This window comes from Canis lupus, chromosome 24 (genome assembly GCF_048164855.1).
Source record: "Canis lupus baileyi chromosome 24, mCanLup2.hap1, whole genome shotgun sequence".
NCBI lineage: Eukaryota > Metazoa > Chordata > Mammalia > Carnivora > Canidae > Canis > Canis lupus.
In genome coordinates this window covers 52,795,888-52,821,088 of record NC_132861.1, presented here as the reverse complement: position 1 = coordinate 52,821,088, position 25,201 = coordinate 52,795,888, and the positions used below count along the sequence as shown (strand labels likewise).

Here is a 25,201-nt window from a genome sequence, read left to right as displayed (position 1 = left end):
GGATTTAAATTTTGTGAAGGTGGTCGCTTGGTTTTTTTTCTCACATGTCACAATATGAATTATGTAAATTGATTTCTGAATACTGAACCATTTTTGAAGTAAACATTTGATCAGTGTGTTTGAGTTGGTGGCCTGTTTTCCTACACTAGTTGGGAAGTGAGAACCTTCTATATCGCTTCCATGACACAATTTAACATTTTCGTTTTGAATGTTAAGTAGGCGGCTATAAGCTTGTATTCCTGGCTGGTCTGCGAGTCTCTGCTCTACCGGTGTTGGGAGTGCTAACACTTTGCCCTTTTTTTTTTTTTTTTTAAGTCTTCTTGGCAGCTGTTTTCTGCACAGTCAAGAAGACTAGGAGTCTCTGTGACTTTGGGAAGTTACTTGATTTCTAGCAATTGGACTGTCATTGGATTAAGGGTTTGGATTCTTTCTATTGTATCTCCTCAGATAAGTTGTCTATTTTAACTGGTTGTGAAAGAGATAGGAAGAAGAGTTTATTACAGGATGTCGGGCTTCCCTCTGGGAAAAAAAAAATAGCCTATGCCTCGAAAAACAAATTAGTATGTACCTGCTTTCCTGCCATGTCCTAGGATGTGTTAGCAATCATCATAGTGGAAAACAAGACCGCATTCTTGAATATTCCTGTTCTCATGATGGCTTACTGGGCTGAGAAGATGTTGAACAAATAATCACCACTAAATCCTTACGACAAGTTCAGGGTGGTCGCATGGGGCCATCTGAATGTATCGCGCTTGAACTTTTCTAGCCTGGGGGTCAAGGTACGCTTCCCCAAGAACATGATGTTTAACTTGAGACTGTTCTGAGGGATGGATTGAGGTTGGCTAGGCAAGAACAGCCTTTCAGCCAGAGACAATGTCGTGGAGAAATACATGTTTTCAGAACCTACAAAGACAGCTACCATCTTTGGTTCTTTACCTGTTTTAGGCCTCAGCGACTGTTGCCATTCCCAAAGAGCACCACCGCTTTGTTATTGGCAAAAATGGAGAGAAGCTGCAAGACCTGGAGCTGAAAACTGCAACCAAAATCCAGATCCCGCGCCCAGATGACGCCAGCAATCAGATCCGGATCACCGGCACCAAAGAAGGCATCGAGAAAGCTCGCCACGAGGTCCTGCTCATCTCTGCTGAGCAGGTGGGGCCAGCTGAGGGCTTGGTGTGTGTGTGTGCCGGCCTCAGCCCCACAGCCGTGCCCTCATGCTTGTGGCCTGTCCTTTCCAGGACAAACGTGCTGTCGAGAGGCTGGAGGTGGAGAAGGCATTCCACCCTTTCATCGCCGGGCCTTATAACCGACTGGTTGGCGAGATCATGCAGGAGACAGGGACGCGCATCAACATCCCCCCGCCCAGCGTCAACCGGACAGAAATCGTCTTCACTGGAGAGAAGGAGCAGTTGGCTCAGGCTGTGGCTCGCATCAAGAAGATTTATGAGGAGAAGGTAACAATGGGGAAGAGAGCATAGCTCACTCTGGCGGGCTGTGGGGTCTGAACCTCGTTCTTTGAGGTATGGAGGGGACTCGGGGGTCTTCACCTCTTGGAAGCTGCCATCTTCATCTGGGCATGACTAAATTCTGAGGTGATTCTTAGGAGGAGAAACCCAGTCCTTCTTGATCAGAGGAGTTTCTGCACATGAGCTCTTCCCCTTCTTCACTTTGTGGGGCTCAGAGGTGCGGTCGAGGGCTCTGCATCCTGTTCCCTCCCCTTTTGGTCCTCATGGGCCCTTCCCTCTAATGCCCTTATCGTGCTCTTACTTAGAAAAAGAAGACCACCACCATCGCTGTGGAGGTGAAGAAATCCCAGCACAAGTATGTCATCGGGCCCAAAGGCAATTCGTTACAGGAGATCCTGGAAAGAACAGGAGTTTCGGTGGAGATCCCACCCTCAGATAGCATCTCGGAGACTGTGATACTGCGAGGCGAGCCTGAAAAGCTAGGGCAGGCCCTGACTGAAGTCTATGCCAAGGTAACTGCTCCAGGAGTGGGTCCCAGCTCTGCGTGAAGGGCCGGACTCCATACTTGCCCTTCTGGGAGCGCTCACGCACCTCGGGGTCCTAGCGGGCGGCCCAGCTCTGGGGGACACACGCACACAACCGCGACCGCGCAGCCCCACCTTCTGCTTCCTCGTTTCCTAGGCCAACAGTTTTACAGTGTCCTCCGTCTCTGCTCCTTCCTGGCTTCACCGATTCATCATTGGCAAGAAAGGGCAGAACCTGGCCAAAATCACTCAGCAGATGCCCAAGGTGAGGAGGCATCGGGAATTAGTTGCTGAGTCCTTCTTGCTTTTGTCATCACGTTTCTGAGGTTTCTGTTCTGGGCGTGGCCTGGGCGTGGCACGTTGTGTGTGTGTCACGGTTTCCACAGTGGGCTGAGGAAGATGAAGATGAATTCCTAAAACTACCTCTGCCGTTCTTTCAACCTTTTTAACCAGAGATTGTGTGTGTTGTTGGGTTTCGTGACTACCCTAGCACTCGTCCCCATTGTCTGTTAGGGCAGGGTAACTTCCTGCTAGTTATGGGTGCGCAGCTCGTGTGAAGCTTGGAGTTACGGCCTCTTGATGCTTTCCACCTCCGTCCTTGATGCCCTCCCAGTTTTCCAGCAACCACTGCAGCTCCCAGTGAACATGTGTGGGATGGCTGGCCAGAGGACACGTCCGCTGGACTGTCCTCCTACTCACACTTGGTTTCCAAGTGACTTCTTAGTCCTTCCGCTTTCCTGGGCTCCGAGCCCTGGTGCTCGCACATGCAGTGGCTTCATGGGGCCACTCTCCTTACCACCCTTGTCCCATGTCACTGTCTTGCCTGGTGTGTTATAAATGAGGACAGGGCTGGCCTTGCCCATGGACCACCTTTGGGCAGCTAGCTGTACGCAGATTAAAATTCCATCCCTGATCCTTGTCTCATTTGTTTTGCAAGCAAAGAAGAGTGGCCCCAGGGGGCGCCTGAGTGGTTCATGAACCACTTGTTGATTGCCGGTCAGACCTTTGATTTCAGCTCAGGTCTCAGGGTCATGGGATCGAGCCCCGCTTCAGACTGTACCCAGGGTGGGGTCTTCTCCCTCCCCCTCTGCCCATCCCCCTAATGGGGTGCATGTGCTTGCACACTCTTTCTCTCTCTCTCTCTCTTAAAAAAAAAAAAAAAAAAAAAGGCCCCATAATAGTGGAAGTGGTACAGGGAATGGGGATGACAGTTGGTGTTGATGCGGTTTTATTCTGTGGCACATCATGGAGGATTTCACAGTTCCCATAGCTAGTGAACAGAAGAAGATTAGACCGTAATATTTAGTACCCGAATAACAGGTGTCCCCCCCCCCCCCAGCTGCCCTCTTCAGCTTTCTGCGGGTCTGTGGACATGCATTTGTATGAAGCAGGGGGGATTGGCCACTGCCTCAGCAAAGCACGCATGGTTCTTGGAGGGCACTGCCCCGTGCCATGCTGTCTTGACTGTCTCTTCCCTTATTTTGGTGTGGTAGGTTCACATTGAGTTCACAGAGGGTGAGGACAAGATCACCCTGGAAGGTCCCACAGAGGATGTAAACGTGGCTCAGGAACAGATCGAAGCCATGGTCAAAGACTTGGTAAGGTGCCCCTTTGCACGTCCTGGGTGCTGGTGCAGTAGGGACATATCCAGGTTGTCATTGCTTGGCCTGTGAGATGTCACATGGGTGGGCCAGCCTGGGGACGACCCCCGCCCCCCCAGGAGTGAATCATGAGTTGTGAAACCGTTCAAGTGGGCAAAGTCGGAAGAGTCATAGGTATAGGAGGTTTTGTTTTAGAGAAGGATCTTCCAGTGGGGCCAGAATGATTGTCTTGGAACAGAGACTGCCAGTTAAGTGACAAAAGGGGCAACAGCTGCCAGGTTGCAGGCTTTGGTGTGGCCTCAAGAGCTTGTCTGTGGACACATTGTGTTCTCTCCTTGCAGATCAACCGGATGGACTATGTAGAGATCAACGTGGACCACAAGTTCCACAGACACCTCATCGGGAAGAGCGGGGCCAACAGTGAGTGAGGGTGACCGTGGTGGGAGAAAGGCTCATGGTTTCTGACTGGGTGTCCTCATCTGCCCCTCGGGCTCTGTTTGGTCTGGAGGCAACCTTGACCGGCCTGGTCAGAGGCCACAGTGAAGGCGCCCCTGAGCCTGGTGGGGCGACATCCCTAGTTTTGCTGTCCTTCTGGAATCGCTGTTGAACGCCCCCCTGGCGGGGCTCCCCCAGGAGGAGGAAAGGTCCAGGCTCACGGGCGTGTCTCTCGGTGCACAGGAGGGTTCCTTGGGGGCACTTGGGAACACTGCGTCCCCGGTGAGCCCTGTCAGACCAGGAGTGTGAGAGTGGTTTGCTGGAAGCGTGCTGAGTGAGTGCTCTGCCCAGGTTGAGAGCGTTATCTGAGACACACCCAGGGCCCTGCTTGCCTGTGAGGCCAGCCTGCACGCCACGGTGCACTCCCTGTCCGCTGTCTCAGCTGCAGCGGGAGGTAGGTGAGAGGATAGCACACCTCCCAGCCTGCATCCGTCCAGGGGGCAGGGAACCCAGCTGTCTACACAGAATGCCCTGTGACTGGGCCCTCTTTGGTTTTTGCCTTAGTCCTGTGATTGTTCGTAGTAAGCGTAAGCTTGTCAGCTCTGCTGTATTTGGTGTCAGTCTTGAGTTCCTGGCTGCTTTACCCTATGGTAGTGAGAGTCCACAGAAGCTGCTGGTGCTTCCTTGCACGCACTGTAGCTTGCTTTTGTTTTTGTCTTAATTAACTGGACGGTGTCTTCCTAAAAGACCATAAGGAAGTGTGGTTCTGAAGTTCATTTCTGGTGTCTGCTCCCTAGGAGTGTGGGGGTTTAGAATAGATCTGTTTTCTGGTTCCACCCCCCTTTCCTTCATGATCTGAAGTCTCCTGCTCGCTTCTGACTCCTTGGCTTTGGCTGTCTCTGCATGTGCTCATGACTCTCCTCGGCGACCCCGGCAGATCTTGGGCAGAGTGCTTCCCTTATTTCCTGGGATGAGGCCTCTCCAGGGAGTGGGGAATGGTTCTCTAACCACAGACCCTGGGCTCTGTCCAAAAGTGGCAGAAAAGGGGTTTCTCATTCCTCTTGTTTTGCAAAGACAGTGAAGTACTTGATTTGGATCTGGGCTGATAGTGGACTTTCTCTAGGCAGCAGTATGGTCTCCATGGAGTTAAGTAAATGTAAAGTTAATGTAAAGCCTTGTGATTTTCACTGGTTTTACTTTTGGTTTTTGAGAGTAGTTTTGTGACTTGGGAATAGTGGTTCGGTTCCCAAACTTGTTGCCACATTAGAAACACCTGGGATCTTTATCAGTGGAACAGAATAGAGAACCCAGAAATAGGCCCTCAACTCTATTGTCAATTCGACAGGAAAGAACATCTAGTGGGAAAAAAACGGTCTCTTCAACAAATGGTGTTGGGAGAATTCAGTCACATGCAGAAGAATGACACTTTCTGACGCATACACAACAAGAAACCATCAAAATCCTAGAGGAAAACATAGGCAGGCACCTCTCTGACCTCAGCCACAGCAACTTCTTGCTAGACACGTCTCCAAAGACAAGGGAAACAAAGGCAAAAATGAACTATTGGGACTTCATTAAGGCAAAAAGCTTCTGCAGCAACGGAAACTGTGGACAAAACCCAGAGGCAGCCTGCGGAACAGAAGATATTTGCAAATGACACATCTTTGATAAAGGGCTGGTATCCAAGATCTTCACAGAACTGACCAAACTCAACACCCAAAAACCAAACAATCCAGTCAAGAAATGGGCAGAAGACATGAACAGACATTTCTCCAAAGCAGACCTGCACATGGCCAACAGACACACGAAACAATGCTCCACATCACTGGGCATCAGGGAAATACACATCAGAACCACCGTGAAATACCACCTCACACGAGTGAGAATGGCTAAAACTAAGACGGGAAACAAGTGTTAGGGAGGCTGCAGAGAAAGGGGATCCTCCTTATACTGTGGGTGGGAACGCAAGCTGGTGCAACCATTCTGGAGAACAGTGTGCAGAAGTTCCTCAAAGAGTTGAAAATAGAGCTACGCTATGACCCAATTGCACTGCTGGGGATTTACCCCAAAGATACAGATGCAGTGAAACGCCGGGACACCTGCACCCCCATGTTCATAGCAGCAATGTCCAGAATAGCCACACAGTGGAAGGAGCCACGATGTCCCTCAGCAGTTGAAGGGATAAAGGAGATGTGGTTTATATATGATGGAATATCACTGAGCCATTAGAAAGGATGAATACCCACCATTTGGTTCAACGTGGATGGAACTGCTGGAGGGCATCATGCTGAGTGACATACGTCAGAGAAAGTTACATGATCTCACTCCTATTTGGAATTTAGGAAGCCAAACAGGAGCATAGAGGAAGGGAGGAAAAATAAAGACGAAATCAGAGACAGGCAAACCATGGGAGACCCTTACATAGGAAACATACTGACGGTCACTGGAGGGAGGGGGTGGGGGGACACGGTCACTAGGGGATGGGCATTAGGAGGGCATGTGATGGGATGAGCACTTGGGTGTCATATAAGACCGATGAATCACTGACCTCTAGCTCTGAAATTAATGTACTGTATGTTAATTAATTGAATTCAAATTTTAAAAAGCTTTCTAATACTTTCTCTACTGATGAAAAAGGTAGTATCAGTGAATAATTCTTTGAAATGTGTCAACTACACGTTGTGTTATTTCCCAGGTGATCAGTACATGAGTAAAAGTTCCAAAGTAAAAAAAAAAAAGAAAGAAAGAAATACCTGTGATCTTTTAAGTATTTTAAAGCCCCCACCATACCCCAGACTAGCTAAGCCCCCCACACTGAGGGGTCCTCACCATCCGCCGCAGGATAATGTCAGGGTGACACTGGTGTGGTTGATCCAGGTGGAGACCATAAGCAGCTCATTTGAGAGAATCAAAAGTCTTGCTGTGGAGGCCTAATCACCCTCTGCTTGTGGGGTGACTGGTAGGGTTGTTTGGGGTTCGGCCCTGTTCTGCTAGGTTGTTAGTCAGTGGTGGAACACAGTAGAAACTGAGTCCAAAATGTGTTTCTTTTTATATTCTTCAGTAAACAGAATCAAAGACCAGTACAAGGTGTCGGTGCGCATCCCTCCTGACAGTGAGAAGAGCAACCTGATTCGCATCGAGGGGGACCCACAGGGTGTGCAGCAGGCCAAGCGAGAGCTGCTGGAGCTCGCCTCTCGAATGGTAAGACGTGTGGCCGGGTACTGCCGGGAAGGAGCGTGCGTACCTCTCTCTGTTGGGTGCATCTGTGGAGTAGCATTATTTTCACCCCCGGTTCTCAAGAATGGGTCTCACTCGGGAGCGTCTCTAACTCGCTGGGGCCCAGGTGCTATACAGAGGGAGGGTGGGGGGTGTTCAGCCTTGGCCCAACCCGAGTCTGTGAGGCCAATTGAAATGCCAATTCTTAAAAGTACCCAGGAGACTCCCATGTGCAGCTAAGGTTAAAAATCCCGGCTGTGTGGTTGTCTGCAGCTCTGGGGGTGGAGATGGGTGGGCCTTGCCCCCGCTGCCAGACTGAAGCACTCCACTCCCCTGGGCTAAGCTGCCCACACTGCTGTGCCTTTCGTGATTGTGTGACTCAGGCGCAGATCACGAGCAGTGACTCTCTACTTGGGCTGCATGTAAGGGTCTCAGGGGCGCCTTTCAGAATCCAGAGGAGTTCCATGCTGCCCGAGTGACTGTAGCTTAGTGTAGACTTGTGCAGAGTATCAGGAAAGCCTCGGGCAGGGCAGGGCAAAGCACGTGCTTCTTGGGGCAAGGAGGGAGGCCCTTGTGTCTGCTGCCACCTTTTCACCACCTGGCACAGGTGCCCAAGCCTGGAGCCGCTCCTCAAGGCCCCCTTCTTGTTTGTTTGTTTTTTAATTTTATTTATTTCTCCATGAGAGGCCGAGAGAGACACACACACAGGCAGAGGGAGAAGCAGGCTCCCTGCAGGGAACCCAATGTGGGACTCGATCCAGGCATTCCAGGATCACACCCTGAGCCGAAGCCCAACTGCTGAGCCACCCAGGCGTCCCAAGGCCCCCTTTTGACAGTAGGCTTTTCCCTGTGCTCTGCTGCAGGCCAGCGCAGGTGGCCGGCCTCCATTGTCTGGCCAGAGCCCCTTGGTCTGGAGTGTCCTGCACCTGTGTTGAATTACTGAGCCCTTATTGCTCTGTCAGCCTGGTGCCAGTCTTTTTTTTTTTTTCTTTGCCTGGTGCCAGTCTAATCCAGGATCTCCTGAATCCTTTCACATGGTTGGCTTGTAGTGTTTTTTCCTTTATGCCAGGTCTGTTTATTCCTTTGTAGGTCTTGTGACATTTTAGTGAGACCTGGAGGAGGGTGAGAACCATGCAAGTTTAGTGCCCGGTGTTCAATTAGTCTTTCTTAAGTATCCATATAGAGCAGTGGTCTGAACCACGCTGTGTGGAGCAAGGATCACTGCCTGTTCTGTGAGTGTTAGGTCTCAAGGTCTCTTGTTCTTGTCAACACAGAAGCACTAGGTGAGCTGCTGGGGTGATGAAGGCTACTTGCTGTAGCACTTTCAGTTGAAGAGTCGGTCCTATGCTTGTTGAATTGCACCTCATTCAGGAGAATAACGCTCAGCCTGTGTTGTTGGGGAAACAGGTGTCCTCTAGTGGGTGCTCTCCACTAGCCGGTGACTCCTGGGAATACTTCAGAGCAGTGCTGTGCTGCCCGGGCTCCCCGGGCTCCTGGGAGCCCCTCGCTCTAATGTCATATACTTGAATTTTGTTTTTAGGAAAACGAGCGCACCAAGGACCTGATCATTGAGCAGAGATTCCATCGCACAATCATTGGGCAGAAGGGTGAACGGATCCGTGAAATTCGTGACAAATTCCCAGAGGTAAAGATCTCCCGGTGGAATTCTTCAGGCCCTCTAGAGGGGATTAATTGGCACTTGGAGAGATTCAGGATTTTGGAATCTAGTCGTTACCAGTAACCGAAGTTGAATTTGTGATGGTTTTTTTGCAGGTTATCATCAACTTTCCAGACCCAGCACAAAAAAGTGATATTGTTCAACTCAGAGGGCCCAAGAATGAGGTGGAAAAATGCACAAAATACATGCAGAAGATGGTGGCAGATCTGGTAGGGGGATGTTTTCCATCCTCTGTTGTGATGGCGTTACCGGTGGCAGAGAGGCATGGGGCTCGTGTCCCATCAGAACCCCTGCTGCAGGGAGCACCCTGGGGCACTGCAGTGGTCTGCCGTCGACGTAGTGGTGCCATCCCTCTTTACCCCAGGTGTTTAGACTGGCAGAAACTGTTAGGACTTGAGTGTGCCGTGGAATTAAAGCGGGGTGCCAGGTTCCTTGTTTCCTCGAGGGCTCTTCAGCCATCTGGATAAATTGTCCCATCCCGTCAGGAGGGGGATTTGCATAGGCAGTGTGGAGAGCCATTCGTTGATTTGTTACCTTCTTAAGAAGCTGGGATGGGAACAAGCAGTTTGGAAAGTGCTGAGGGTGGTTATGGATGAGAAGGCTGCAGATGGGCTCATGCTTCTGTGGTTTCTCGTGGGGCTCGGGCCGAGCTCACAACTGCCCCAGAGCGGCGGGGTCTGTGTGCCACCTCGATGCGTGTAGTGGGCTCACTTGTCTCAGCATGGTGGCCAGGACTCCCTCCTACCCAGATGTCAGGTGGGCACTGGCACGTTCTAACCCACTGCTTCTGGGTTACGGAGCTTGCGTTGAGCCGGTGGCAAGTTCCATTGGGAGCCACTTTTTATAAAGGTGGCTTTGCGTCAGTCGACAGCAGCCCACCAGGTTAGCTAGTTGTCGGGTAAGCTGTCCTCCCGTGGGAAGGTCAGAGGTCCTAGTGGGAGACAAGCGTGTGTGTTGTAATAGCGAGTCCTGTCATACTCCCTTCCGGATGAAGGGACACTTTGCTGACCAGCATGATGGCTAATTGTGTCACCTCTTTTGTTTTTAAGGTGGAAAATAGCTATTCAATTTCTGTTCCGATCTTCAAACAATTTCACAAGAACATCATTGGGAAAGGAGGCGCAAACATTAAGAAGGTGACCCCTGAATCCTGGCTCCCCTCGCCCTGTGCCATTCTGGCTCAGCATCGCAGGAGGGGAGCCTTACTTTCCAGCCCTGGGCTCCCAAGTGTCTCAGCTGGGAAGCCGCTTCTCATGTTTCTCCGTCTCCTTGTAGATTCGGGAAGAAAGCAACACTAAGATTGACCTTCCAGCTGAGAACAGCAATTCAGAGACCATTATCATCACAGGCAAGCGGGCCAACTGTGAGGCCGCCCGGAGCCGCATCCTGTCCATCCAAAAAGACCTGGTAATGGGGTGTTGGGTGACCGGGCACGCACCGGGCTCCCCAGCCCCCGAGGTTGATAGCCTGGGGGTTCGGGCAAGCGGGGTGGGGGAGGCCAGCTCTCCCCACGGCAGTGCCAGGCCCGTGGCGGTGCTCACTATCAGGCCTGACCAGTAGCACTGCACATGGGTGCTTGGAAGTCATCTGCTCCGCGAGGCAGAACAGTAAATTTCTTTTCAATTTTTGAAAAATTAATGTGCAAGGAACTGCTTGTTTACTAACGTGTACAGCTGGACGAGTTTTGACAGATGTTGTACCTCCATGGGCTCTCCGTAGTCCAGCTAGTGAGCACATCCCCCACCCGGAGATGGCCTCCTGCCCCTTCGGTACCTCCCTCTGTCCTGCCCGCCCCTGGCCCCCCTCTGCCTGTCCAGTCCTTCGACTGCTTTCTGCCACGGGGGATTAGGTCCAGCTGCCTACATCGTTGTACAGAAGAAATCGTGGTGTTTGCTCTCAGAGCTCTAGGTGCTTTCACCTGGAGAAGTGTTGGGATGCGTCTGTGTTGTCTTGTGTGTCTGTACTGTTTTGTTTCGTCGCTGGGTGATAGGTCCCTATGTGGACATATCACGTTGCTTTTCGCCTAAGACTTACAGGTTTTCTTTCAAGAGATTTTTATTTACGATGTCAAGGTTTTTAGCATAGAATTTTTCATAATACTCCCCAGATTGTGCTTTCACTGTGGTGAGGTCTTTCATGTTCCTGATATAGAGAACTTACGTCATTATAAAATTAACCTTTTTCCACTTCTGGTAGTGGTCTTTGTTCTGAGATACACTTCTTTTCATTAAAGTAGGTTTCTTTTAGGCATCTTGCTTTTTTTATTCAATCTGATAATTTCTGCTTTTTAAAGACCTTATTTATTAGCGGGAGGAGGAGCAGTGAGAAAGGGACAAGCCGACTCTGCTGAACACAATGCCCCACGCAGGGCTTAATCTCATGACCCTAAGATCATGACCTGAGCCAAAATCAACACGGAGACCTTAACCTACTGAGCTACCCAGGCGCCCCAGTCTCTGCCTTTTAAATAGAGGTGTTTGCATTTAATTACATTAGTAATTCTTCGTATCATGTGTTATGCGGTACATGTTTCGCTACATATATGTAGTAAGTGTGGTTAGATGTCAGTTTTTAGCTTTTAGAACTGTGGAAAATGTAACAAAATTTACCACCTTAGTGTACACCGAGGGGCATCAAATGCATTCACTGTTGTGTGACTGTCACCGTCATCTCCAGCACGTTCTCATCTCCTCAAACAGAAAACGTACATGTAAACACCTCCCTGACCCACTGGTCACCTTGACGTGGTAGTTTTATGGAGCTGGGTTTTGGTGCACCGTCTTGCATTTGTTTTCTATTTGTTCGATCTACTTTGCTCTCTTTTTCTGCCTGCTTTAGGATTTAAAACGATAATCTTATTCCTTTTATCTCCTTTTGTGGCTTATTGGACGTGGCTTTTATTGTAGTGATCGTATTAGGGTTTCTAGTGTCTATCCTCCCCCTAGACCCTGTCTCCAAGTGACTGTGCTGGTTGCAGGGCAGCCTGAGAGGCTGCAAGACCTGTGCCCTCACCCCCGCACGTCCCCTTCATCACCCAAGTCTCTCTGTCTGCATCCCCAGCCTCCAGGCCCCACAGCGTGTCGCTGCTTCACACTGGCTGCTTGCACTCAGTATAAAGTAGTAAGTGGGGTCATGCAGTCGCAGTGTGTTTAGCTTTGTAACGAAGTGCTAGACCGTCTTCCAGTGAGACTGTGCCTTTGAGATACTTTGCTCCTTTTCGGGCTCGCTCTTAAGACACGTGAGGTGTGGGGGTCACAGCAGTGCCTGGTTTTGAGCATCCCTGCCCACCCCCAAGCTGAGGCCCTCCTGCTCCCAGTGGCTCAGTGTTGATGGTGCTGTGCCCTGTGGTCCCTTCTCACGTGACGCCGGGCTCTTCCCATCCCACGCACAGGTCAGCCTGGGAGCAGTCTTCCACTCCCGGGGCTTCTGCCAGCCTGGTCTCGCCAGGCCGTCGGGTCCCCTTGCTTGCTTCCTGTCCCCAGTGTCAACACCCCTGGTTCTTGTGGAGGGTAAATTTGCTCCCTGTTGTTTCACCTTAATGGAGGCAGGGTTTTAATAGGAGAGGCTCACGATCCGTGGGCATCTGGGTGGTGTCTCCTTGGGCACTGAGAGGACTAAAAAAGTGAAGCTGCTCCCTGGTGGGACCTGGAGACTTTCCTTGTATGCGGTGTGAACCGCTTGTGCCCCCAGCCCACGTCCACCCACACACGTGCCCACAAGGGCTCCAGGCCCCTCTGCATGGGCGTGCCATCCCGTGTCCCACACCTCACAGACTGTGTCCTTTCAGGCCAACATAGCTGAGCTGGAGGTCTCGATTCCTGCCAAGCTGCATAACTCCCTCATCGGCACGAAGGGCCGCTTGATCCGCTCCATCATGGAGGAGTGCGGCGGGGTGCACATTCACTTCCCTGTGGAGGGCTCGGGAAGTGACACAGTTGTCATCAGGGGCCCCGCCTCGGACGTGGAGAAGGCCAAGAAGCAGCTCCTGCACCTGGCCGAGGAAAAGGTGAGCCTCACGCCTGGGGGCGGTGACGCTGTGTCTGTCCCTTGTTAGAAATCCTTGCCTTGTCCTGGTGGCAGGTCAGGAACTTGCTTCAGATACCTTTGTGTGTCTTTGATTTTGCTGCTGCAGAACAGAGGGCCTTGGCAGGTCGAATGCCTACCTCATGTGATAGGGAAAACTGGTTTGGCTTACGGGGTTTTGTTTTGTTAACGTATATGAGAGCGAGCGAGAGCTCACAAGCAAGGGGAGAGGGAGGGGCAGGCTCAGTCTCCCCCCACCAGAGCAGGGAGTCCAGTGTGGGACTCGATCCCAGGCCCCAGAGATAATGGCCTGAGCTGAAGACAGACGCTTAAACAATTGAGCCACCTAGGCGCCCTTGTTTTTTTTTAAAGTATGGTTTATAGACGCTAAAACCTCCCTTTCCTTGGCATATACACCTGACGTTGGTAAGCATACACAAACTCACGTGACCATCCCTGCAGTGGCAGTGTTTTGGCCATCACCCCCTAAAATTCTGCATGGAATCACCTTTGCCTCCTTGTCAGGACCCACGTGTGGGTCTGTTTCTGGACTCTGCTGTGTCCCCGAAACGGCACAGGGAGGGGATGGCTGGCAGAGCCCTTCAGCTTCGTGCTCTGGCTCTTGTACATCTTTGCCTTTCTGTGCGGATTGGGAGCCAGCTTCACGGTTTCCGGGGGCGGGGGTGGTGGTGGTCCTGCTTGATTTCGGCTGGGACTGTGTTGCATCTAAAGATCAGACTGGGGAGAGTCGACAGCTCAAGAATTCAAGGTTTTCCAGTCTGCATTCTTCAAGTTTAAGTCTTTGATTTTTCATAGGGGTTTTGTAGTTTTCTAGCATGAGGGTCTCATTCATATTTTGTTTGATTTAAATCCTCAGTTTTGCATTCCATCGCTGTCCTGAATGGTACTTTGTCATTCACTTTAATTTCCGGTTTCTATAGCATGTAGAAACACGTTCGACTTTTTTATATTGGCCTTGTCTTACGCATCTGGGTTAAAGTTCAGTAACCCAGTCACTTTTCAGTTCCAGTAACTTTTTTTGGTAGATTCTTGTGAGTTTTCTGAGTAAAATATATCTTCTCTGATTAGACAGCTGATGTTTCTCTTGCTGACCCGTATGCCTGCAGGTGTGGCCTTACTGTGTTGCCTGGGCCTCTGGCACGGTGGAGTAGCAGCAGGGAGAGGGGACAGCCGTGCCTCGTTGGTGAACTTGGGGGAAAGTGCTCAGTCCCTCACTTGAGTGGGAAGTGAGCTGTGGGTCTCCGTCAGGTTGAGGAAGTTTCCTCTTCTGCCACAAGTTTGCTGAGAGCTCCTGTGGGAACGGGGGTGGGACTTTGTAGGAGCTTCTCTGTATCTGTCCACACGATAACCTGGTTTCCGTTTTTTTAAGCACATGTATTAGATTTTTTTTTAAGCGTTTTTTGTTTGTTTAACACTTAAGCAAACTTGCGTTTCTGGGATGACCCCACTTGGTTTAAGTGTGCTGTCCTTCATCATGTTGCTGGGCTGGGCTGACCTAGCTCGTTAACTTTTTATTTATTTTTTAAATTTTCTTTAGATTTTTATTTATTCATGAGAGACACACAGAAGGATAGAGGCAGAGACACAGGCAGAGGGAGAAGCAGGCTCCATGCAGGGACCTCCAGGATCAGGCCCCTTGGGCTGAAGGCGGCGCTAAACCGCTGAGCCACCCGGGCTGCCCCGTTCATTAACTTTTTAACACGCTGCTGTTTGCCAGTGTCTGTGTCTGAAGATGAGTCGATTTTCTCGAGGGTGTTTGGAAAAGCGGCATTTGAAAGATAACAAAATTCATTTGTTTATTACTGTTGAGCATGCTGCAGACCCTCTTTTCTTTTCCTTTGTGTTTCCTCATGCCGTGGGCCAGGTTGCAGGACACAAGGAAGGAGAGGAAAGGGTGTCGTGTGGGTCTGAGTCCGCCTGGAGGCGCATGTGCTCTTCCTGCTGAATCTGCCGGAGGAGCTGGCGTCCTCAAAGGGTGTCCTGTCGGGGTCTTTGCTGAGCCTTGGCCTTTTGGTGTCAGATGAGGGCCTTGGCTGCCTTGCGTCTCTGCACGGCTGGCCTTGGGCTGCGCTGCAGCACGAGCAGTGGAAGGGCTGGACTCGGGGAGGAGCCGGAGTGCCGTGGGCTTAGCCACTGTGCAGATGCGCCCCCTCTCCCCAGCACCCCGAGGCTGCACTCGCCGGTCCTCCCTGTGGACGGGAGTGGCCTGTGAGGGCTGGACCGCTGCGGGTGGTGGCCAGCCTGGGCTCTGCGTGCACAAGCTCTGAGCCATCTCGGTGTCTCTGGACGGCAGAGGGGGCTTTACTTCCCGTCTGGGTTTCGGTGAGGCCGTTGTTGTCTGGGCCTCCGTATTCACCTGCTCAGTGTACCAGGCAGGTAGCATCAGGCCGGTGTACCCGGGGTTGGTCTCCACAGCAAACCAAGAGCTTCACCGTTGACATCCGCGCGAAGCCAGAATACCACAAGTTCCTCATTGGCAAAGGGGGTGGCAAGATCCGCAAGGTACGTGACAACACTGGAGCCCGCATCATATTCCCGACGGCCGAGGACAAGGACCAGGACCTCATCACCATCATAGGGAAGGAGGACGCTGTCAGGGAGGCCCAGAAGGAGCTGGAGGCCCTCATTCAGAACCTGGTAAGGCCCGTGGAGCCGTGCCGTGGCGGTCCTCAGGCAGGGTCGGCGGGTCCCTTACTCTCCCTGCCCTCGATGCCATAGGACAACGTGGTGGAAGACTGCATGCTAGTGGACCCCAAGCACCACCGCCATTTCGTCATCCGGAGAGGCCAGGTCTTGCGGGAGATCGCCGAAGAGTATGGTGGGGTGATGGTGAGCTTCCCGCGCTCTGGCACACAGAGCGATAAAGTCACCCTCAAGGGTGCCAAGGACTGTGTGGAGGCGGCCAAGAAGCGCATCCAGGAGATCATCGAGGACCTGGTAGGTGTCTGGGAGGGTGGCGGGGCTCTCGGCCTCAACACCCAGGGGCAAACAGAGGGAGTGGCTGGGGCTCTTCGGTTCTCAGCCTCTGGCCTCCGTCTACTGCCCCTGAACAGCAGCTTTTTAAAACACATGATGGAATCCAATCTGCACGAGGAACCAGTCTCTCCCTGCAAGGGAAGAAGGGAGATGGAGGGGGCGGGCCTGTCAGTGAACCCACCTGTTTGGGGTTTTCTACATCAGCCCTGAGGGAGCTTCCCTCTCCTGGCGCCCCCTTGCTGTGGCCTTAGACCTACTTTCCCGACCGTCAGGCCCAGCGCCTCCTCGTGGAGTCACAGCCACAGCAGTCAGGTCACTGGCCCACGTAGCCACCCTTGAGGGGCGGCACCCAACGGTGATGTGTGCCGGGGGGCTCTGTGTCCAGAGACAGGAAAGGGCTGTACTCGCACTCTGGGTGGCGGCCAGCCTTGCTGCCATTTGCCGACAGTTGTCAGTACTTCCTTAGTCTCTGAGCAACATGGCACCAGGAGGCCTCCCCGTTGGGTCCTGCCCCCCGCCCCTCCTCGGTCCACCCTGTCGTTCTGGAGCACTGGAGGTGTCTGTAGAGAGGACTGAGTGGGTGCAGATGTGACTGGCCCTCAGCCATTAACCTTTGCCTTTATTTTTTCCTTTCTTGCTGTGCCCACCCCACCCCACTCCACCCCACCCCCAGGAAGCCCAGGTGACCATAGAATGTGCCATACCCCAGAAGTTTCATCGCTCTGTCATGGGCCCCAAAGGTTCCAGAATCCAGCAGATTACTCGGGACTATAATGTTCAGATTAAGTTCCCAGACAGAGAGGAGAACCCAGGTGGGTCCCAGCGGTGAGCTCTGTGCTGAGTGGGGAAGCAGGTGTGTGCCTGAGCCCCGCCTGGGGCTGCGTCCTGCCCTGTGCTGCAGTGCGGTGGGCTGCGCGGGACTTGTTCCACAGGTTCTCTAAGGGGTGGGCTCTATCAGCTCCTGCAGGGCGATGGGTGCCCTTCCGGTGTCCACAGGCTCGCAGCTAGTGACCAGGCAAAAGGAGGGCAAAGCACCTGTGGCCCCAGAGACAGCGAACCCGCCCCCCACCCCCGACCCCCCACTCAGCCACCGCCTTGAGTTTGGTTCTGAGTTTTCCCACAGGTCCCGAGTAACGTGTGTGATGTGCTGCTTCTGCTGCAGCTGCCTGTCCCCCTGCATCCCTCCTTGGCAGGCCTCGTGCCTTGTGAGGCAGGCAGCCCCATCGGCCCCAGCGTTGGCTTGGTTCTGTGTGCCCCAGAGACGGGGTGGGGTGGTAGGCAGTCCCGAGGCGACGTTCTGAGAGCCATCTCCCACTCGGTGGCAACCAAGTGTGTCTTTGTTGGCCGGTCACTGTTGACGTGTGCAGTCCAGTTGGTGACCATGCGGCCTCCTGGGTCCACTCCACGTGCTCCGTCCTCTCCGGAGCTTGTCGTGGCCATAGAAGCTCCTCTGTTCCCCTGAGTACAGATGCTCTTGGGTAGGTATGAAGGATATCGCATAGGGTAGAGATCTCAGTATCCAGACTGTGTTCTCTCCCCGTACACCCTTCACACGGTCACTCGCTCTGAGTCATTTGCATGTACTTTTTTTTTTTTTTTTAAGTCTTTTTATTTATTCACGAGAGACACAGAGAGAGGCAGAGACACACACAGGCAGAGGGAGAAGCAGGCTCCATGCAGGGAGCCCGACGAGGGACTCGATCCCGGGTCTCCAGGATCACGCCCTGGGCCGAAGGTGGCGCCAAAGCCACCCGGGCTGCCCCATTTGCGTGTACTTTTAACCCTTGTTTGGGAGAACTGGCACGCGCCTCAGAATCCGATCTGACCGCATGTGATCCTGTTCGCGAATTCTGTTGGTGTTGAAATTCTGTCTGGAATGCGTCTGCAGAGCCCGACCCTCCCCCAGCCGCGTGCAGGACCGATGGCTTAGGCCATCCTCTTTTGCTTGCTCGCTCTTGTTCCTGAACCTTGCTTTTGTGTTCAGGTGCACACTGGTCCCCACCAGCCGGCCGCGGCGGCCCATTTCATGTCCCTTCTCTCTCGAGGCTTGCTCTCTCGCTTCCTGGCACCAGAGGCTCCCCTCTTCCCTCCCAGCCTGTGTCACAGGCCCCTCTGTGCAGCCGTGTCCCAACCCTGGGGCTTGGTCTGTAGTCTCTGTGCCCTGCAGACACACTGGCCACCATGCAGCACACTTCCCCTGTGCCAGCCTCCCAGGTAGCCTGGGCATTCGGGTCTTCCCTCCCCCACCTGCCAGCACGTGGCGGGTGCTCCACAGGTGTTGGCATTGAGCGTGCCGAGTCAGCACCTTGAGCTGGCCCCCTCCCCCCGTCTCCCCAGTTCACAGCGTCGAGCCGCCAGTCCAGGAGAACGGTGACGATGCCGGAGACGGGAGGGATGCCAAAGAGGCCGACCCCGGCTCCCCTAGGAGGTGTGACATCATCATCATCTCTGGCCGGAAAGAAAAGTGTGAGGCCGCCAAGGAAGCCCTTGAGGTGGGTGCGGCCTGCTGCCCTCGTGGAGGCATGGGCCTGGACCTTGTGCGCTGATGCTGCCCTGAGAGCACCTGGGCTCGCACTCTGGGGGGCATAGCGCCCGCCACCCACCCCGGGGGGTGTGGACTGGCACGGAACTGACAGGTTTCGGTGACAGCAGGGGGGAGTGTGGTCTCCAGCCTCGGTTCCCTTTTCCATAGCGTTGTGACCCCAATCTGGCTCAGGCTTGTGAGGATGAGCAAGTGCTTACCTGAGTGCCACTTACCTGTTGGGCACTGTTTTAAGTGTTACAGGACCTCGGTGTGGAAGATCGTGCTTATGTGGGGTGGACGGAGGAGCAAAATAATCTCGGGTGTCAAGTGATGGTTAAACGGGACTGTGGAAGTGAAGGGTGGGTGGGGGGCGGGAAGCAGTGGGGCCGGAGCGGAGGCAGAACAGGGGAGCCGGTGTCCCCTGCTGTCGTCCCTGCAGCCCACCTGGCTTGGCCACAGGCTGTCCTTGCCGTCAGTGAGGCCGGGAGTCAGGGCCAGCTTCAGTGTGTGAGCCCCCTGTTCCCACCCTGGGCCTCGGGGTGCTCTGTGCTTCTTGGGTTTGGTTTGTTCTGTTTCTGGCTATGGCCTGCCACATTTAAGAGCAGAGGCTTGGGGCGATGGTCTGAAAGTTTGCTCTGTTGGCATTAATCTTACATAATGGATTCCATGGGGTTTTTCATTTGTTTGAGAGAGAGCTTGTCTAGGATCGGGGGTGGGGGAGGCAGAGGGGGAGAGAGAACCCCAAGCCGACCCCGCAAGTGTGGAGCCTGCTGCGGGACTCGATCCCAGGACCGAGATCGAGACCTGAGCCGAAATCGAGTCCGATGTTAACCAAGTGAGCCACCCAGGGAGCCCCGCGTTCCATGCTCTTTTCTTCTGTTTTCCTTGAGTTAAAACCTGGGGGGCGTCCTGAGCCTAGGTGAGCAGCAGGGAAGGTTCCAGGAAGCTCTCTGTAATTCTCACGGGGTCGCTGTGCTCCGAGCTTGCTTTCAGGCCTGCCCCTGACTGTCTTCCCTGCAGGCGCTGGTTCCTGTCACCATCGAAGTGGAGGTGCCCTTTGACCTTCACCGGTACATCATTGGGCAGAAGGGGAGCGGGATCCGAAAGATGATGGACGAGTTCGAGGTACGGCAGTTTGCGGCTCTTCCTTGGAGCCCCGCTGGCAGCTGGCGCCCTTGGCCGTGTGCCCTGTTCCTGCTCTTAGCGCCGCAGCACGGTGCCCCCCTTTCTTCTCGCGGGACCCTGTCTGCATCAGGTCTGCCCCTGTCTCCGTGTAGGTGAACATCCACGTGCCGGCGCCGGAACTGCAGTCCGACATCATCGCCATCACCGGCCTCGCCGCCAATTTGGACCGGGCCAAGGCTGGGTTGCTGGAGCGCGTGAAGGAGCTGCAGGCCGAGCAGGAAGACCGGGTGGGTGTCCGTCGGCTGCGGGGGCGTCCTCCAGAGCCGTGGCCCTCAGCCCGAGCCCCACCAGCACCCTGGTCACGCCGCAGCCGGGTGGCAGGAGGCACACCTGGCCAGCCTGCCACGGTTTGCGTCCAGAGGCCTTGCTGTCAGGGGAGCTTTTCTTCAGACGCAGTGTTACGGGCGTGGCACTTTCCTCTTCCGTGTAACCGCAGCAGAGTTAGATTTCCTCTTAATTAGCGCTTTTTTTCCCAAAGTAAACGTGCCATGTTGTGGTGCTTCCAACCGCACAGGAAAGGTAAGGTTGGAGAGGCCCGGGAGCCGTTGCTGCGAAAGACCCCAAACGTGAGTGGTGTGGTCCAGGGCGGGCGTCAGCGGGCCCACGTGGACCTTCCCACTGCACGGTTTCCCTGCCCTGAGGAGGGTTTGAGACCCACCTCCCCCCTGTAGGGCTGGTGTTTGAAGGGTTTCCTGCGTGGTGCACGGTGAGGCTGGGTGTCGTGACCGCCTGAAGCCCTGTCACAGGCGATGCGGGTGACGGGCTCCTGCAGGGCAGACTCCCTGGAGTCGTGAAGGGATGGGGCCCGCACAGCTGCGTGTGTTTCCCGGTCTCAGCATCTGGCCTGCTCTTGTACCCCAGCCTTGAAAGACGCCCCGGAACACGCTCCTACTTACTCATCAGATCCCTGCTAAACCAGCCCGAAAGTTGAGCTTAGAGCTCGCCATGTGCCGGCCTTGTCCGTGCCCAGGGGTCCTTTTCCGAAGGGTCTGCGTACTTGGTCACAGTGGGTCCTTGAACTGGGGGTACAGGGTGGCCCAGTGGCCAACAGGAAAGCTGTGTCTTTTGTTCTGTCACTGAGGATACCTGGGTGGTCCAGGACCAAGCGGAGGGGGCGGTGGCCTGTGGCTGCGCGTGCCGGTGAAGGTCATCCTTCGGGGGTAGTTGGACAACTCTGCTCTTGTCTCGTCTGTAGGCTTTAAGGAGCTTTAAACTGAGCGTCACGGTGGACCCCAAATACCATCCCAAAATTATTGGGAGAAAAGGGGCGGTGATTACGCAGATCCGCTTGGAGCATGACGTGAACATCCAGTTTCCCGATAAGGACGATGGGAGCCAGGTGAGGATGACTGCTTGGGGCAGAAGGACTCTTGGAGCCTCCTCCTGACCCGGGAGCAGGGAGCGGGCAGCGGAGGGTGTGCCCAGGTGCGTGGGGAGTAGCAGGTCTCTGAGGAGCTGGTTTTGGCTCAGGCCTTGGGCCGCGTCTTGGGCCGCGTCAGCTGGGTGAGGTGTCCCTGTCCCACACCCCCTGGTCATTCCTGGTGGCAGGTGGGGCTCCAGCTGGGGCCTTCCCCCACAGTTGTCCTCACAGGTGGAGTCCCTCGGGGAGCACCACAGCCCCCGCCTCTCCACTCTGCCCTCTGCCCCCGGCCTGGCCCTGACCGTGCCCGCGGGCGTCCTTCTGTCTGCCTCTGCATCTCACCAACGTGTTTCCCCTGCTGCTGTTTTTTATTCCTTACTCTGGGCGTGAGCGAGCTGTACGCCCGACGCGGGGCTCGAACCATGACCCTGAGGTTGAGTGGCCTGCTCTGCCGCCTGAGCCAGCCAGGCGCCCTCTGACTTTAATTTTTAATGTTTTTAATTCTGAGGATTTAGCTCTTCCAGCCTCTCGCCTTTGCTGTGTTTCTTTCTTTCAACTTTTCTACTTAAGTAGCACGTTTTTAGTTGTTATTTGGTGCTCAGGCCCCTGCGGTTGATGTTCCGCGAGCCAGAGAGGGTCAGGCGGCCTCATTTTCTTCATACGCTCTTCTCTATGAAGATGACTTTGTTGGCAAAGGGTCGTGGTCGGTGTCTGGGGAGGTGCCCGTGGGGAGACCGGCTGCTGCTCCGTCTCCTGGAGTCTTCGCTGCCTGTTCTGGGCAGGTCTCGAGGCTTCTGCTCTTCTGTTTTGTTCTCTGGTCCTTTGGCCCCACTGTCCTGCAGGTGCACTGGTCTCCTGCCTTAAAGAATGTGGCTGACGGGCGTGATTCTGTTCTCACGTTTTCTTTATGCCTCGAGTCGCATCTGTGCTCACACTGTGCACGCGTCTGTGGGAGGGAGGCCGTGGGCTGGGCGCGCTGGGGCTGTGGGGCGCCGGCCACGGGGCCTGGGACCCTGTGTCCAGGGAGGCGCCTCCAGGTGCAGGGCCCGGGGTCCCCTCCTGTGCCTCGTGTCGGCCCCGGCGCTCTGCCCCCACCCGCAGCTTTCGTTTCCCGTGCGCGTCCTTAGTAGGGGCGGGGCGGGGCGGGAACCGACGGGCTCCGTGGGCCCGGCACTCTTTGCGCCTGCCTCGCGCGGCCAGTGGCGCCTCTCGTCACCTCGCAGAGCTGCGTCTGCGGTGGTGGGGCTCCCAGCCTGGGATCCCTAGGAGCGTCCCCTCTCCTGACGGGTTTTTCCTTTCTCAGCCCCAGGACCAAATTACGATCACAGGGTATGAAAAGAACACGGAAGCGGCCCGGGACGCCATTTTGAAAATTGTGGGTGAACTTGAACAGATGGTTTCTGAGGACGTCCCGCTGGACCACCGCGTTCACGCCCGCATCATCGGCGCCCGCGGCAAAGCCATCCGCAAAATCATGGATGAGTTCAAGGTGGGTCCCGGCCAAACGTGAAGGGCGTCCTCGAGTCCTGGAAGCCTGGTGGGTGGACGGTGCCTGCTTCCCGCTTCCCGCTCTGCCAGGTTCTTCCTTCCACGTGACGGTTGCCGGGTCCCCGGGGACTGCCGGGCTGCAGGCGCCCGGCTCTAGGTAGGCGAGGCGGCGTCCTGCACAGGCCTGCAGGGTGCACGCCCCCGCGTGGATCGGCGGCGGCTGTAGCTGGCCTGGTGTGCGCAGCTCTGACTCATGACCTTTGTCTCCTGAGAAAACAAGGCTAACTTGGGAAAACTTACTAAAGATCCATTTCCAGCCACACATAACCCTGAGCCTTTGGTCCAGAGACCCCAGACGGAGTGCTCAGAGCCACCTCAGCGGCTGTGTGTGCTCCTTCCAGGTGGACATTCGCTTCCCGCAGACTGGAGCCCCAGACCCCAACTGTGTCACCGTGACGGGGCTCCCAGAGAACGTGGAAGAAGCCATCGACCACATCCTCAACCTAGAGGAGGAATATGTGAGTTGTCGCTGGGCCACAGGCCTGTTCGCGGGACGCCCTGCCTCTCACTGGCCTGGGCCGGCTGGCAGAGGCCATGTGCGTCTGCTCCCAGAGGCAGGCCAGGCGCGGGGGATCCCCCGAGCAAGCCCTCGTGCTCAGGGCTTGCTCAGGGGACCCCCGAGTACGTGAGCCTAAGCGAGCATGGCCGCGTGCGCCCGTGCAGACTGACGCCCCCTCCCCACCTGTGCCCACAGCTGGCCGACGTGGTGGACAGCGAGTCACTGCAGGTGTACATGAAGCCACCGGCCCACGAGGAGTCCAAGGCACCATCCAAGGGCTTTGTGGTGCGGGACGCTCCCTGGACCGCTAACAGCAGCGAGAAGGTCAGCCGTGCCCTGCGTGGTGGGAGCGCCTGTGGGCGGTGCTTGGCCCTCCGCTGGGGAAGCTGCTCGGGCAGGAGTCCTTACTAAAGCTGTGCCCTCCTTCCCCTGCAGGCTCCGGATATGAGCAGCTCTGAAGAGTTTCCTAGCTTTGGGGCTCAGGTGGCCCCCAAGACCCTCCCATGGGGCCCCAAACGATAATGATCAAAAAGCAGAAAGCTCTCCAGCCTGCTGACCCAAACCCCACCACACATGGTTTGTTTCGATCTGACCCAGCGGCTGGACCCTCCATACATTGACGCTTCCCCCTCCCCGAGGTCTCGCAGTGAAGCCGGGCGCGCCAGCACCACGCGTGCGCTCAGGATCTGCTCCCTGACACCTTTGCTCTGGGACGGCTCGCCACTGTTGTGAACACTAACGAGGTAATTGGACATTTCCCGATAAGCGTCCTGGCTCATCCAGCATGTCAGTAAGGCTCGGGCCTCCGCGATGAGAGCTGCACAGCTGTGGCTGAGTCTACTTCCTGTGTCATGACCTCAGGAAATAAATTTCCTTGACTTTATAAAAGCCAAAATGTTTGCCCTCTTCCTTTCCCGCTGCCTTTCCTCCCTCTGCCTGCCGTCCAGACCCTCCTTGTTGAATGCAGTCCACCTTCCAGCTGCCAAAAAGCCCTCTTAGCGCAGACGCAGGGTGGGGAGGAGGACCAGTGTGCACGCTGGGAGCGCCCACACCCAAAGGAGAGCTGCAGAGGGTGACCCAGGTTCTCGGGCGGTCGTGGCTTTACACGCGTTGGGGCCTGAAAGCACCAAGTGTCCCCACTGCTGCACCACACGGCACTGGAGACCCCAAGCCTGGTGAGCGACGCCTGGAGGCGGGTCTGCCGTGGCTGCCACGGTGGCCCCGTTGGCCCGAGAGACACGACACGGCGGGGTGGCCCCCAGGGCAGAGGCGCAGCCCCCGCTGCTCCCCCGGGCCCACCCGCACACATGCCAGGGGGCAGTCCCCTCCCTCCTACCTCAGCCCGCGCGGCGTGGTCCCTGGCGCTCAGCCTCTCGGCTTAGCGGTTCCTGCTGGCGGCACGTCGGCTGCGCACTGGGGCCCCCGGGCTGCCCTCGGACTCGCGCCCCGTGCCGTGAGCGGCTCCCGGGACGTGGCTCGGAGAGGCAGGCTGCGTGGCCCCGGGGCAGAGAGGGGCCCCGTCGGCGGGGCCGGAGGAGCGGGTGCGGATCTGGGAGGCTCTGCCCTTCGGGGCTGCGCGGCGGGCGACGTTGGGGTCAGACCCGTGCCCCGAGGCCGCTGTGTCCGCTCGGAGAGGAGAGGCCCGGGCGGCGCCGAGGCACTCGTGTGCCCTGTCGTGTGGGAAGGACGACGGGCCGTCTGCCCGGGCCGCATCGCGTTGTCCCCCCCGTGGTGCTGGTGTTCCCGGCACACAGGCTGCGCCGCAGCCACACCCCGACCCTGACGTGGAGCAGACGGACCGCTGCTTGACAGGTGTCCCTCGAGCGTGTCTGCGCGGCCCGCCGGCCTGCAGAGCGCGTCTCTGGAGCGGCAGCCCCGGGGTTGGGGGGGGGGCGTGGAGGGGGGAGCAGGGCGGGCGCTGCGGGCTCTTCCCCGGAGCACTCCTCCGGCTCGCAGGAGCCTGCTGGGGAAAGGGCACCGCCTCCGCCTGCGCGGGGTTCGCAGCCTCCCCGGGGGCCGTCCTGCTCCCCTCCGCCGGCCCCCCGCTCCCCCGGCGTCTACCCAGACCCCTCTTTTCTACGGCGGCCTTCCGCGGCCCCCACCCCCACCCTTCCCCAAAGGTAAATTTTACATTTTCACAACAGG

General features: G+C 55.6%; 1 protein-coding gene across 7 annotated transcripts in view; it reads left to right on the top strand.

Moving 5' to 3' along the window:
- The window catches only part of HDLBP (high density lipoprotein binding protein), a 69,065-nt gene extending 45,114 nt beyond the window's left edge, over positions 1 to 23,951 (top strand). For all 7 annotated transcript variants that reach the window (XM_072797036.1, XM_072797037.1, XM_072797041.1 and 4 more), the window contains 23 exons: positions 946 to 1,152; positions 1,239 to 1,454; positions 1,772 to 1,978; positions 2,148 to 2,255; positions 3,484 to 3,588; positions 3,933 to 4,011; positions 7,088 to 7,227; positions 8,783 to 8,887; positions 9,016 to 9,129; positions 9,970 to 10,056; positions 10,196 to 10,327; positions 12,708 to 12,926; positions 15,380 to 15,601; positions 15,683 to 15,901; positions 16,614 to 16,752; positions 18,278 to 18,432; positions 19,485 to 19,589; positions 19,742 to 19,876; positions 20,845 to 20,988; positions 22,313 to 22,498; positions 22,899 to 23,015; positions 23,252 to 23,380; positions 23,492 to 23,951. In XM_072797036.1, coding sequence (XP_072653137.1) covers positions 946 to 1,152; positions 1,239 to 1,454; positions 1,772 to 1,978; positions 2,148 to 2,255; positions 3,484 to 3,588; positions 3,933 to 4,011; positions 7,088 to 7,227; positions 8,783 to 8,887; positions 9,016 to 9,129; positions 9,970 to 10,056; positions 10,196 to 10,327; positions 12,708 to 12,926; positions 15,380 to 15,601; positions 15,683 to 15,901; positions 16,614 to 16,752; positions 18,278 to 18,432; positions 19,485 to 19,589; positions 19,742 to 19,876; positions 20,845 to 20,988; positions 22,313 to 22,498; positions 22,899 to 23,015; positions 23,252 to 23,380; positions 23,492 to 23,578 — 3,357 coding nt within the window. In that variant the 3' untranslated portion in view covers positions 23,579 to 23,951. The remainder of the gene's footprint in view (positions 1 to 945; positions 1,153 to 1,238; positions 1,455 to 1,771; positions 1,979 to 2,147; positions 2,256 to 3,483; positions 3,589 to 3,932; positions 4,012 to 7,087; positions 7,228 to 8,782; positions 8,888 to 9,015; positions 9,130 to 9,969; positions 10,057 to 10,195; positions 10,328 to 12,707; positions 12,927 to 15,379; positions 15,602 to 15,682; positions 15,902 to 16,613; positions 16,753 to 18,277; positions 18,433 to 19,484; positions 19,590 to 19,741; positions 19,877 to 20,844; positions 20,989 to 22,312; positions 22,499 to 22,898; positions 23,016 to 23,251; positions 23,381 to 23,491) is intronic.
- Positions 23,952 to 25,201: the final 1,250 nt, after the last annotated feature.